At 35.6% G+C, this 13,016-nt stretch overlaps 1 protein-coding gene across 6 annotated transcripts in view; it reads left to right on the top strand.

Moving 5' to 3' along the window:
- The window catches only part of Ryr2 (ryanodine receptor 2), a 659,796-nt gene that overhangs the window by 603,990 nt on the left and 42,790 nt on the right, over positions 1–13,016 (top strand). For all 6 annotated transcript variants that reach the window (XM_063260102.1, XM_063260104.1, XM_063260105.1 and 3 more), the window contains 3 exons: positions 3,582–3,710; positions 8,994–9,098; positions 11,832–11,913. In XM_063260102.1, the coding sequence (XP_063116172.1) occupies positions 3,582–3,710; positions 8,994–9,098; positions 11,832–11,913 (316 nt within the window). The remainder of the gene's footprint in view (positions 1–3,581; positions 3,711–8,993; positions 9,099–11,831; positions 11,914–13,016) is intronic.

The raw sequence follows: 13,016 nt of genomic DNA on the forward strand, positions 1-13,016 counted from the left end.
GAAGTGCAAAAAACTTTTTAATAATATAAGATTCCATAGTATTTCCTGTGTGGTTTGCATTTTGTTCAGGAATTCTTTGCATGTACCCTGTGTCTCCAAGATTTGTACCTACCTCGTCTTCCAGAAGAGTTAGTGCTTCTATTTTAATAATTAGATTTGTGATCCATTTTTACTTTAGTTTAGTGCATGGTGACAGGCATGGGTTTGCTTTCAGTCTTTGGCATGTGGAAAGTCAATTTTTCCAACATTATTTATTAAAAAGGCTGTCCTTCTTCCAGTGAACATGTTTAGCCCCTATGTCTAATATATGGTGGCTCAGTGTCTTTATAGTTGTGTTTGTGTTCTCTAATCTGTTGCATTGATCCTGAAGTCTGTTTCTTTGCCAGTACCATGCTGATTTTATCACTGTAGCTTTGTAATATAGTTTCAAGTCAGGAATTGAGATGCCTCCTACCTTTCTTTTTGTGCCCAGACTTGCCTTTGCTATTCTAGATTTCTTCTGTTTGAAAATGAGTTTTAGGAATGTTTTTTCTAGATAGTTAAGTTATGTTAATTGTATTTTGGTTGAGATTACATTCGGTCTGTGTAACAGTTTTGAGAGTATGGCCATTTGCACAGTGTTGGTTATTCTTAGCCAAGAGCAAGGAATATCCCTCTATTTTCTAATATCCTCTTCAATTTCCTGTTTAAGAGTAGTATAATTTTCAGCGTATAGATCTTTTACATTGTTGATGAGGTTGATTCCTAAGTATTTCATTTTTTTAGATGCTGTTGTGAAAGGCAATATTTCCATAATTTCTCTTCCAGTGACTTTTTTGTTGTGTACAGAAATGCTGTTGATTTTGGAGTGTTGATTTTGTATCCATCTACATGCTGAATTTGTTTATTAACTCTAGTAGTCTTTTAATGGAGTTTTTAGCTTCTTCTATGTAGAATACCATGCTATATGCAAATAGTGATAATTTATTTCTTCCTTTTCTATCTTTATTCTTCTTATTTCTCTCTTTTGTCTGATTGCTCTGACTAATGTTTCCATTACTATATTGAACAGGGATGGTGATAGCGGACATCCTTAACTTGTTCCTGATTTTAGAGTGAAAGCTTTCAGCTTTTGTCCATTTAGTATAATATTGGCTGTTGGTTTGTCATAAATGGCCTTTATCAGATTGAGGTAGATGCGATCTATTTTGAGTTTCTGTAGGGTTTTTATCATGAACAAGTGTTGGACTTTATCAAAAGTTTTTTCTGTGTCTATTGAGATACCATGGAATTTTTGTTTTTGTCTCTGTTGATGTGGTGTATTACATTTATTGATCTGCATATGTTAAACCATCCTTGCATTCCTGAAATGAATCCCACTTGGTCATGATATATAATTTTCTTGATAATTTGCTGCATTCTGTTTGCCAGTATTTTATTGAGAATCTTTGCATCAATGTTCATTAGTGAGATTGGCATACAGTTCTTCTTTTTGATTGGGTCTTTCTCTGGTTTTCATATCTGAATAATACTTGAGTTATTATTAATGAGTTAGGGATAATTGCTTCCCTTTCAATTTCATTGAAGAGTTAAGGAGTACTGGCGTCAAATGTTCTCTAAATTTCCTGTAGAATTCAGCCATGAATCCATCAGGACTTGGGCTTTTCTTCATTGGTAAATTTTTAATCCTGTTTTCAATTTCATTAGCTGTTATTGGGTTATTCAAAGTTGTTTTATCTTCTTGGTTGAGCTTTGCTAGTTCATACATTTCTAGAAATCTATCCATTTCCTCTGTGTTTTCCACCCTGTATGAGTAAAGATTTTCAAAGTAAGGATTCATGACCTTTTAAATTTCCTTAGGATCTGTAATAATTTCTCTATTTTCTTATTGTGTGAATTTGATTTTTCTTTCTTTTTTGATAATGTTAGTTAGGGATTTATCAATTTTGTTTATTCTTTTAAAAAACCAGCTCTTTGATTCATGAGTTCTTGGTATCTTTTTTTAGTTCCAATTGCATTAATTTCTACTCTGATCTTTACAATTTCCTCTTTTATGAGCTTTGGGTTTAACTCGCTCTTCTTTTTCTAGAAGCTTGAAGATGCTCATTCCATTTTCTTGATATGACAATTTATTGCTCTATATTTCCTTCTTAGGACTGCTATCATTGCCCCCCACTAATTGTTCAGAAGGTCATTATTTAATTTGAGTATGTTTATGCAGGTTTTGCCATTTCTTTAGTCATTAATTTCCAATTTCAGTGCACTATGGTCAGATAATATGCATGGGATAATTTCAATCCCTGAGCATTTACTTAAGGGCATCTCAATTCTTTTTCACCTCCTTCTTGACATCTTCTGTCCTCCTCCCTCTATCTCTTGATCCACTTCCTATTTGAAAAAATCTAGACAATCTTATTATGTTTCATTTTGCTGTTTATATTTTGAGTTTCTCATGTTCTTGCTCAGAAAAACCATGTGCTCTGCAAGCTTGTATGTCTGATTTATTTCTCTTAACTTTATGGTCTCAAGGTTTTTTTCTCTGATTTTGAGTTTGATGACATTTAGATTTATTTTCATTTTTAAAGCTCATTTACACTGTGTTCCTTCTATAATTGATAAATAATTGGGGAAAGGTATTAGAAATATCTGACTTGCGTTAATTTTATAGCTAACCTAGCATCTTATCATTTAACATATCTCTAATATCATACTCACATTTAGTGTTAACTAAACAGAATCCAAATTGATAGTCCTCTTAAATGATGAGTGCTCTACATGAATTTTATTTCCCTCATTTTACTTACAATAATAGAGATCAGGTACAGTATTTTAATTACAAATATTACACATTCAATGTTTTAGTTTTTCATTTAATATTTAAGGATATAATAGCACACTTTTTAAAAAAAAGCTTAAAGATTAATAGAGAGGAAAATTCACTTTTAAGAAAATCCGTCAAGTAGTGTTGCTGAGAACATACATGTGCTTTTAAAAATCATGTCTCAACATTCAATTATAGTGCATATGTTAGCAACTAAACTGTGTTATACATTTAACCAATAAAAATCACTTCAAAATATATGCTAATATTGAAAATATTGGTATTCTCATTTGGGCATTCATTCACAGTTGTTAGTGTCTATAAACTGTCCCACTACTGTTTTCAAGGGCAGCTATAAAAGCAAGGAATATCCTGGCTGAAATGTTGCTGATGTGTTAGAGAAAAATGAAGGGATGTCTATAGCCAGAAACATACTGTCCCTTGATACATCTAATTTCTAAGCTCATTTTCTAAACACATGCATCAGAAAAAATATGTACCAATCTTAATGAATCCTTATGTTTATGAAATTTAAAAACATCTACAGACAGCAATTTTTGAAGCTCAGTTTTCTGCTTCTTGTCTTCTATCCAGTTTTTATTTATGTCTGTGGAGTAGGCATCTATATGTGTGTTTAGGGAGATTATTAACAAATGATGCTTACTTCACAGATAGTATTGTTTGGTATCATAGTTATTATTTAAAATACTTTTATTTGTAGAGTCCAAGACTGAGCAGATGAATGATAGCTTTATAGCACTCTCATCTCCTTTTGTTCCAGGAATCAATTAGTGATTTCTATTGGTACTACTCTGGGAAAGATGTTATTGATGAACAAGGACAACGGAACTTCTCCAAAGCTATCCAAGTAGCAAAACAAGTCTTTAACACTCTTACAGAGTATATTCAGGTAAATATTTAAACATTGAAGCTCTCCGTCAAAGAGAAAAGAAACAACTTCCATAGAAAATGTAGCATGCCTAAAGCTTTTTCCACAGCTACTGTTTTCTGTCATTGTCTCTTCATCGGTGCCATCAACTAAAATACTAGATTGAAATGTCTACTTATAGGGTATAAACTTCCTCCGTTAGGTGGGTTGAGATATAATTCCTTAAATATGAACCATGATATTAGCTAGTTTGTATCTTTAGGGCCTGGCCTGTCATGCAGCACTCAATAAATCAAGGAAGAAAATGGGAGAAGAGGAGGAAGAGGAAGAGAGAGGGGACAGATTATTAAACTACCTTTAACAGCATTCCCTTAACAGTGTGTTCATCAGCTTTCCATGGTTGTGACAAAGTAGTAGGGGAAAACAGCTTAGAGGAGGAAAGATTTATTTTGGCTCACGGTTTCAGAGGTTTCGTGGTTGGCTGGCTGCATTGTTTCTGAGATTAGGTGAGGCAGGAATATGGCAGAAGGGCATGGTGGAACACAGAGGTCTCCTGACAGAAAGCAGAGAGCAAAGGAAAGAGAGAGAGGCTAATGGTGAGAAATGGCCTTCTAAGGCATCCCCCCCACCCCCAGCTTCTTCCTCTATGTTAACCCCACTTTCTGACAGCCTGCTCAGCTATGAATTCATCAGTGGGTTCATGTGGTGATGAGGTTTGTGCCTTCATGATTCAGGCTCTTCTGAAAAGCCCATTAGCTGGCCTTTGAGGGACATTTTACATCAAACCACAATAAACATTGAGGAAGATATTTTATAGCAACTCAATAAGAAAAAAATATTTGAAAACTGTATTTGCATGTGTGTGCGATATATATCAGAGATAAAATTCCAAATATCATGGAGAATGTTTCTTCTTTTTCACACTGATTGTTTTACTTTATCGTCTCCTTCAGGTAAATTTCTAGTGTTAAGATCAGATTCTCTAAAAGGTTTTATATAATTCTAGTGAGTTTTTTTCCTACCCAGAAAACCCTTGCTGTTTCTTAGTTTCCAGTCAGTCATCTTTTCTTTCTGTCTTTCATCTTGATGGCTGGTACACATTACCCTGAAACAGCAACTCACTGTGGTGGATGTGCATGTTGCAAAGATAAGAAACAGGAAAAAAGTTACAGTTCATTTTGTTAAACTAATCATCATCTTGTGGGAGTAAAAAAGACTAAGTGAGATAAAAGCAGATTGTATCCCAAGAGCCTCATATAGTGACAGGTGTTTATTGATTGCAGTGGACGCCACCCTGAGTAAGAATGATAGGGGTGGGCTGACCTCCATCAAATGCCTTTTCTTTTCTGTGTTGCACCCAAGTCTTTGAAAGGATCTCATTCATGGGTGAAGAAGAACATCTTTATTTCAGCTTTTCAAGATGGAATAGTCATACTTGATGATTCTATATAGTTTTCCCTAAAATCACATGTAAGTGATTTCAGCCCCTTTATTTTCCAGTGTCTTCTCTGCCCCTCTTCCATTATTGCATTAGAATTGTCATCCATAGCTGGTAAGATGTCAGTGCAAAATTCATGTGTGCTGTTCTGATTGAGTGAGTGACTGAACTATAAAAATAGTAAAATAGTTTCTCCGTTACAAAAGGAGCAAGAATACTTTTCCGCCAGAGGTGAATAGTTCTTAGTTCCTAAAACATGAAATTTTGATTTCATCTAAAGCTGGAAGCATCCACTGAACTGTCATGGTGTGAAAAACCCTTTAGTAGGTGTGTCACCAAAGAACAGGTTTCTAAATGGCTGTTTGAGGATAACAGGTAAGGTCATACGGCTTACTGTGCTTCCTTTACTTTAACTTCTACTGTTATCCCTGTTCATATGTTGTGTTCTTATAGTTTAATCTTTTCTGAAATATTTTATATATTCAGAAAAGCTGCAAAGATAATTCAGAGGGATTCTATTTAAGATTCTCTAATCTTGGAATTTATCAAAATGAAGAAATTAACACTGGCACAATCCTAGTAACTAAGCCACAGGCTTCATTTTGATTTTTTTTTTTTTGTTTTTCCAACAGTGTGCTTTTATTATTCCAGGATCTAATCTGGTTACCACATTGCATATAGAAATATATTTATAAAAGCTTATCTCAGTATCATATTTCCTAATAAATGTTGATACTATAAAAAAAGGCCTAGTATGAGCTTCCTGCTTATTTTGGACTGCCTTTTAGATAGTAGCTTTGTATATTGCTTTTTGAATCAAATTTTTGCTAAGTGTAGAATATCTAAGGAAATGATTCAAAAGCATTGTAATAAAAGCAATCATCTATAAAACTGCAACCCTGGTTTTAATGAGAGGAAAAAAGGGAAAAGAATTGCTTGAATAAAAGGATGTTATAGTTCTTGTTTCCTAGAGTAAGACCATGGAGTAATTAGAGGAAGTTTTATCTGTTTTTACTGCAGGTCCCTCTAAAACTGACTACTCTGCCTTCAGGTACTTGGCAAAGGTTTATATGCTGCAGACACTGGTTATAACAAAGGCCATATCCTTTTCAGATTGGTTAACAGCTCCCAGAAGCCAAGATCAAAGGTTAAACAAATCCTAGAAAGTGTACTCAGTGTGTTTTAGTTTTCAAAGATGTCAAAAGTCACAGTCAGAACAGTTTCACTTAATGTCTTAAATTGGCTTTATTTTCCAATCTATAGCTGGGTAACGCTTTATTCTGTAAAATAAAATAAATGCTCCAAGAGCAGAGAAGTTTGTTTTTCTATTCTGTCTCTCTGGCCCTGTCTTACAAGGAAAGTAACTTTGACCAATTATTTCTCTATTCCCTGTTTCTGCTTTCAGTCTTTCTCCATAAAATCAACCTCCTCTGCTCTGCTCAGGTCACTCAGTTTACCTTTGTTGTAAAGATTAAAGCAGAGGAAAATTCATTATCTTGCCAGTTGAAATAGACCTGTTTGGGAAATGTGGCTATTATCTTTCTCTACTGATTCCTCAGGAGGTCAGATAAACAGCTTGTTTTCAGTTTTGTGACGTGGTGCTTTGTGTATGACATTTTATTATTAGCCTGGTCTACATAGGAGAGTAGTCCAAAACAATGGTCGTCTGTAATTTTTAACAAAGGAAACATGGGAGCTTAAGCCTTGGGCTTGCCATCCTATTGCATAAAGGTTGCTAAAGCAACTGTTCACTACTTAGGGCTTACAGAAGATCTTAACTGTTTACAATATAAAATTTTAATTTCTGGTTAAAACTTTAAATATCACATGAAGAAAATTATTTCTTACTTAAAGAAAAATCACATTCATTTTCTTTAAGATAACATTCTAGTGATGGCTCTGAGTCTGTAAGCTCAGTTCCATTGCAGGAGGGATGCAAGGGGGAGATGTCAGCACATGGAAAGATCTCTCGAAGTATCCTTCATTTTAGCTTTAGCTCTTTGACATCATTGTTACTGCATCCAGTTTCTTATGTATAGTAAGAAAAGAATTGCATGGTGGTGGGGGAAAAGTAGATACATTTATTGAAGGTCACAACCAGAGAAATGGATGGCAGTAAAGGACACTAAATGCCATGCAGGGAAATCAGGTGCTCGGGCTCAGCAGTGAGAGAAAAAAAGGGCTTATGTATGTGCTTTGGTCAAGGCTTCTATGGATTGCTTCTAAGGTGGCATCTGAGCTCAAGTGGTGGAGGGTGGTGATTTGGGTGGGAATGCTTTAGGGCGGTGCTTAGGGTGGTGCTCCAGGTCAACTAGGTGGAGTAGAGCAAATTCCTTAGACTCCAGTATCTTATCTGTGCTACTTAGATGGAAAAGTGTATCATCTCTTACCTCTTTTGCAGGCATAGAGCCTTGTTCTGTATTATGAAGGTACTTGGTGCTCACTGTCTTCTCATTTAGGGAGGCCTCAAGGGAAGCTGAGATGGTCCCAAGTCCATCTTACCATCTTGATCATTTTGCCCCCTCTTGTATCTCAACTAAAATCTGAAATATTTTAATGCGGCTTTCCTATATAAACTCATTATGAGTCATTTGTATAAAGGACTAAATCAGCTAGATATTAAGAGACTATATTTTAGATACTTTTCTCTTTTGAAATAAAATTCGTATTGTTTATTTTCATGGTCAGTGTGGGTGTGTTTACAAACCTGAATAGTTGTAGAATTTTTCCTTAGAAGTAAAAGCAGAAATTGTCTCTGGCAAAACAGTTTGTCTACCACACCACACACACATTCAATAGTATTGATGAATATTGCTTCATAAGTATGAACCGAGGAAACAAAGTTGGCCTTGTTGAAGTGTAGGCACGTTAAAGTTTTAATGCATTTATTTACTCATTCCACTGTTCATGAATAAGTAGCATGAGCCTACAAGTGATTCAATGTAGTGTTCAGGAGGGAAGTGTATGTGTGTGCGTGCACGTTACTGGGATCAGACCCATGGCCTTCTCACTGAGCTACATCCTCAGTCCTTTTATTTTTGAAATGATTTGCTAAATTTCCCAAGCTGAGCTTGAATTTGCCCTTACCCTGCCTTGTTTCTGAGATTACAGGCATGTGCCACCACCAGTGGCTGGACTAATCTTTTATAAGGTGTTCTAGAAGAAAGAAAGAAAAAACTAATTGGTTAAAGTGTAAAGTCCTTAGATGTTAGTTCTGACTGGTTAAGTTTAAGTTTGCATTGTTTGAATTAGCGTAAATAGGAGCCCAAAGCTTTTAGGCCACTCAGTTAGGCAACCTCCAAAGCAATAATTTTAACAGAATCCCCAACTGCCTTGAGTTATAGAGAAATAAAAATAATGGCCAAATATCAAAATCTTTCCAAAAAGTCTAAATGGTTGCACTATCTGTAAAATAGTTTACACCTAAAAAATAGCAAATACTTTATCCAGCCTACTATATAGGAAAAAAAATCAGCCCCTGGCTTATCAAGCATAGTCTTATATTCTTTTTGCACAAGGTAGTGGTTGCTGATTGATTTGATTAAACAACGCAAACTCAAAGATAGCAAAAAATGAAATGACTCACTAACTCTTATACCAGTTTTTTTTATTACTTGTACAGAAATAGGATGTAAAGTCCTTTAGAAACATATTTTGAGCTTTATTTAATCATTCAAGAAGAATGCAGCTGTTTCTTAAGGTCCTTTGGTTATTACCTGTCTCTTTCCTTTTATTTAGGCCCTTATTCTTTCAAATAACATGTTTGGAATAACATATATAAACACTAAGTTAATTTTTCCCCTGTTACTTTAATGTTTATTTTGGCAAATGAATTATGGAATGACTGCTGTCTGTCTATGTTCCAGGGTCCTTGCACTGGGAATCAGCAAAGTTTGGCACACAGCAGGCTGTGGGATGCAGTGGTGGGCTTTCTTCATGTATTTGCCCACATGCAGATGAAGCTGTCTCAGGTAAATTAACTACTTTCTCACCTAATGAGCAAACAGGAGACTATAACTGTCAGCAAACTGAACATGTTTTTCTGTGTTAGAACATTATCTTATCTGGATCATTTGCTTAAACACCTTTTATGCTCTATAAAAAATTGGTTTCTTTAACAAAAAGAATGAAGGGTGGGAGTCATTCAAATTTGAAAACAAAGGATGTTAAGAGATGGAGGAATAAATCATGGGAGTCTCAAGGCATTCTCCATTTCATAGTCCTGATATTTGCACATTATCGTTCTCCTTCTACTACTAGAGGAATAATTGAAAAGGACATATAACTTGTTACCAATCTCTTGTCAAAGGAAGATAGTTATTACAGGGTCATCAACAAGCAAAAAAATAGTCACCCATTATGAGCCCATTATGAACAAGTTTAACTTCCTGAAAATCAAAAGAAAATAATGACTTTCAAAGATGACAAAGAATTAACACACTTTCTACCATGTTTTACTGTTATTTCAGGAGGCCTTTGAACATATCAGCCTTCTGTTTTCTCAGTACTGTGTTCCATTTGGAACTAAAAGATGCAGGAATAAAAAAGTTCTTAATGTCAGTCTTGGATAAAACTTTTCTTTTATATGGTGAATTTGATGGAATATTCTGTTTGTGAGGTATGGTATTTGCCAAGTGGTTAGGAAGAAGGAAGGATGCTAGATTTAGAGTCACAATGCTGCCATTTCAGTCCCTTAAGTTTCATTCACTTGTCCAACAAGTGAGGACCAGTTTCCTCTCTTCTAGGCTTATTTCCTCTGCAGTGAGTAGGGATGCTAACTCCTGCCCACTGACCCTTAAGCAGGGGCATATTGGTAAATCAAGCTGGATATTATAGAAGTCAGGAGAGGGTCTACTCAGCAATAACTGCTGCAGCAAGGAAGAGCTCGGTGTGAACTGAAAGCACTTTCAGCTTATATGGAGGTAGATGAAGATTTTAAAAGGAGAAACGCAATGAGGGATGAGAATGAGCCAGAAATCCAGCCAGCCATGTCTACTAACTAATCGTTGGTCCTGTATGTGGGAGTTATATGGAACAATAAATTGGATTTTCCCAAGCAGGTATTCTGTATTGGGTAAGGGTCACCTCAGGGAAACAGCCTTGAGCTATTAGAAACCATTCTAGTGTTTATCCAAATCTGTGTACATAGATGTTGAGACCTAATCAAGAAGAGGGCTCAGAGGCACCTGGCTAGAGTGTGGCCAAGGAGAGAAAGTATCTCATTGTTGGTGACGGCAACCAAAGAGTGATAATCTCATTCTTTATCTAACTGTTAATGATATTTTAGTAAGTAAAGGAAACTTGGCTGAACCAAATTTATTATACTCACAGGAGAATTCTCATTTGATGTTCTATATTTCTATCACTTTATTATCATATGTTGCTGCCGTCTAGCAATTGTTTCTGGTTCATCATGTTAACAAATATTAGACTAGCTGGTAGACTAGTAGACTGAACTGGTAGACTAGCTTAGTGGTAGAGCTACTTGCCTAGCAGGCATATATCCTGAAAAGAGAAAAAAATAAATAAATTGATTAATGTGGCACACACCTGTAATCCCCAGGTGTCTGGGAGGCTGAGGCGGAAGTATCGCAAATTCAAGTCTATTACCGGGCAATTTAGTAACTTACAACACTGTCTTAAAAAAAAAAAAATTGGAAAGTAGCTCAGTGCAAAGACTCTTACTTCAATGTAGAAATTCAGCCACATATATAACAAAATCCATGTGAATAAAATACTACTTTATACATTTTTTAAGAAAAATATTTTTAAAGAACAGTTTAGATAAAATTGGTAGTGTCATGTTATGTGTGTGTAAGTGTATGGAACCATTTTTCCAGGCATTAGATCTAAGCATGGTGATGTTTAGATATAACATACGTACTTAAAAGAATTTTTTTCATGGTAATTGATCAAAAGCAAAGCAAAAACAAAATTTTAACCAAAAATACAGGAAAACTTAATGAAATGGGCTAATAAGATGTATCATGTGATATTAGAATAGGTAATATCTGTGTGTTTTAATTAGATGTATGTAAGGTGAGTTTACCTGTCACTGATGTGCCTGCATTTTTCTGGAATAAATGAATTTTGCTTAATATTTAACACCTTTAGGAAACTATTAAAAATGGGAAAAAATTAGTCTTTCCAAGTTTCCAAGTTCTGAAGAAATACATCAGATGTGCAGCAGCCTGTGAGTCTTGCCTGGCACTAAAGCATCTACCACCACTTGGGGTCTATCATATGCTTGTTAGACATGTTCATGGTTGGTACAGGTACTTTAATGAGTATGAGTTGAAATCAGTAGTAAATATCATTGAGTCCTGAAGCATATGTCACTTGGTGTGGTGGTATACATCTGAAATTCCAGAGCTCATGGAGCTGGGCAGGAGGATCACAAATTCAAACCCAATCTGGGCAACTTAATGACTTAGTAAACCCCTATTTAAAAAGAAAAGTAGAAAAAGGGTTGCGGATGATGCTCAGTGCAAAATCCCTGGGTTCAACTCCTATTACCATGAAAAAAAAAAACACCTAATTTTTAATAAGTAGCATAATTACATTTGGGCTTCTTTTAATTTAGTTGAATGATGCTTTAAGATATCTACAGCGAATAAGCAGCATTTTTTGTGAGAATGAATATGATGTTCATGCCTGAATACTTTTCTCCTATTATCTCAAATGCAATATATTAATATCTTTAGGATTCCAGTCAAATTGAGCTATTAAAAGAATTAATGGATCTTCAGAAGGATATGGTGGTCATGTTGCTGTCCATGTTAGAAGGTAGTTTTTATTTATACTTTCAGATTCTCTTTATTGTTTTATTTTTATGATTGCGTGTGCTTGCTTATGAAGTCAGCCTGCAGTGAAGAATAAAATAACACTTAAAATGTGACAGATAGCTTGGATTTATTGCTGGTTGTTATTTTTGTTCTCAAGTTAGCTTTTAAGAAAAAAATCCTGCATGCATCAGTTTCTGTGTATCTACAGAGTGAAAACAGTCATACATTCTAATTATAATTTCATTTCACAGAGACTCCTAGTTAGTAAGCTCTCTAGAGAGTGTATGAGGAACATTTTATTGGTTTCTTCTTCTGTAGTTCGTGGAGCTCACAGATTTTTCCATTTATTCCAGTGGTGCAAATTACTGCTTTGAAATGACCACAACGTCCCCACTGTGGCTTTTTGAGGTCTTGACAGGGGAGTGAGATTGAGCTGCCAGCACAGCCGTGGCCCATCTCATTCGTCAGCCCACTGGCCTCTCAGTTTTTATTCTTCCTCTGTTCTCCCTCCAACTTATTTTTCTTTGTTTCTGCATTTCTTTTCTGTATTACAGTAAACATGGTGGTTAAGAACTTGAGCCCCGAGACTCACCACCAGGGTTCCCTTCTTGGCAGTGTGACCCTGGGGCAGGCTGCTTTTCTATTTTCCCATTTCCTTCTTTGTAAAATTGATGTAATGATGGATACATGTGAGAAAGCGGTGAAGTCATGTAGATGCCGTCAAAGCAACTAAGAAATGATTCATACTGTGTTAAGTCATTTCATTTCTCCTCCCCTCTCCCTGGTTCTCACCCTCCCCTGCCATGTGTTGCATTATTCCATTTTGGTGAGCCGAGCTGGTTGTCTTGTTTTCTGCGAGGCCTTCAGATAATGTGGAATTTATTAAAACCCATAGTTAGCGCCAGCAGCAGCCACTTCACACTCTGATCATAGGCCTCACGACCTCAGTTCAACTTTTGATTTAAATAGTAACATTACGGATAATAAAAATTGCAGCAGTAACAGCAGGGGATAACTTACCTCTTATGATGTCCTAGCTGCTGGTTTAGGTAATTTCTAATTCTAACAATAGGTTTATGAGTTTGAAGATTATAATTTTCCTTG

The sequence above is a fragment of the Cavia porcellus genome, unplaced genomic scaffold (genome assembly GCF_034190915.1).
Source record: "Cavia porcellus strain 051 isolate PalLab524CR breed Dunkin Hartley unplaced genomic scaffold, mCavPor4.1 scaffold_13, whole genome shotgun sequence".
NCBI classification, from domain to species: Eukaryota; Metazoa; Chordata; class Mammalia; order Rodentia; family Caviidae; genus Cavia; species Cavia porcellus.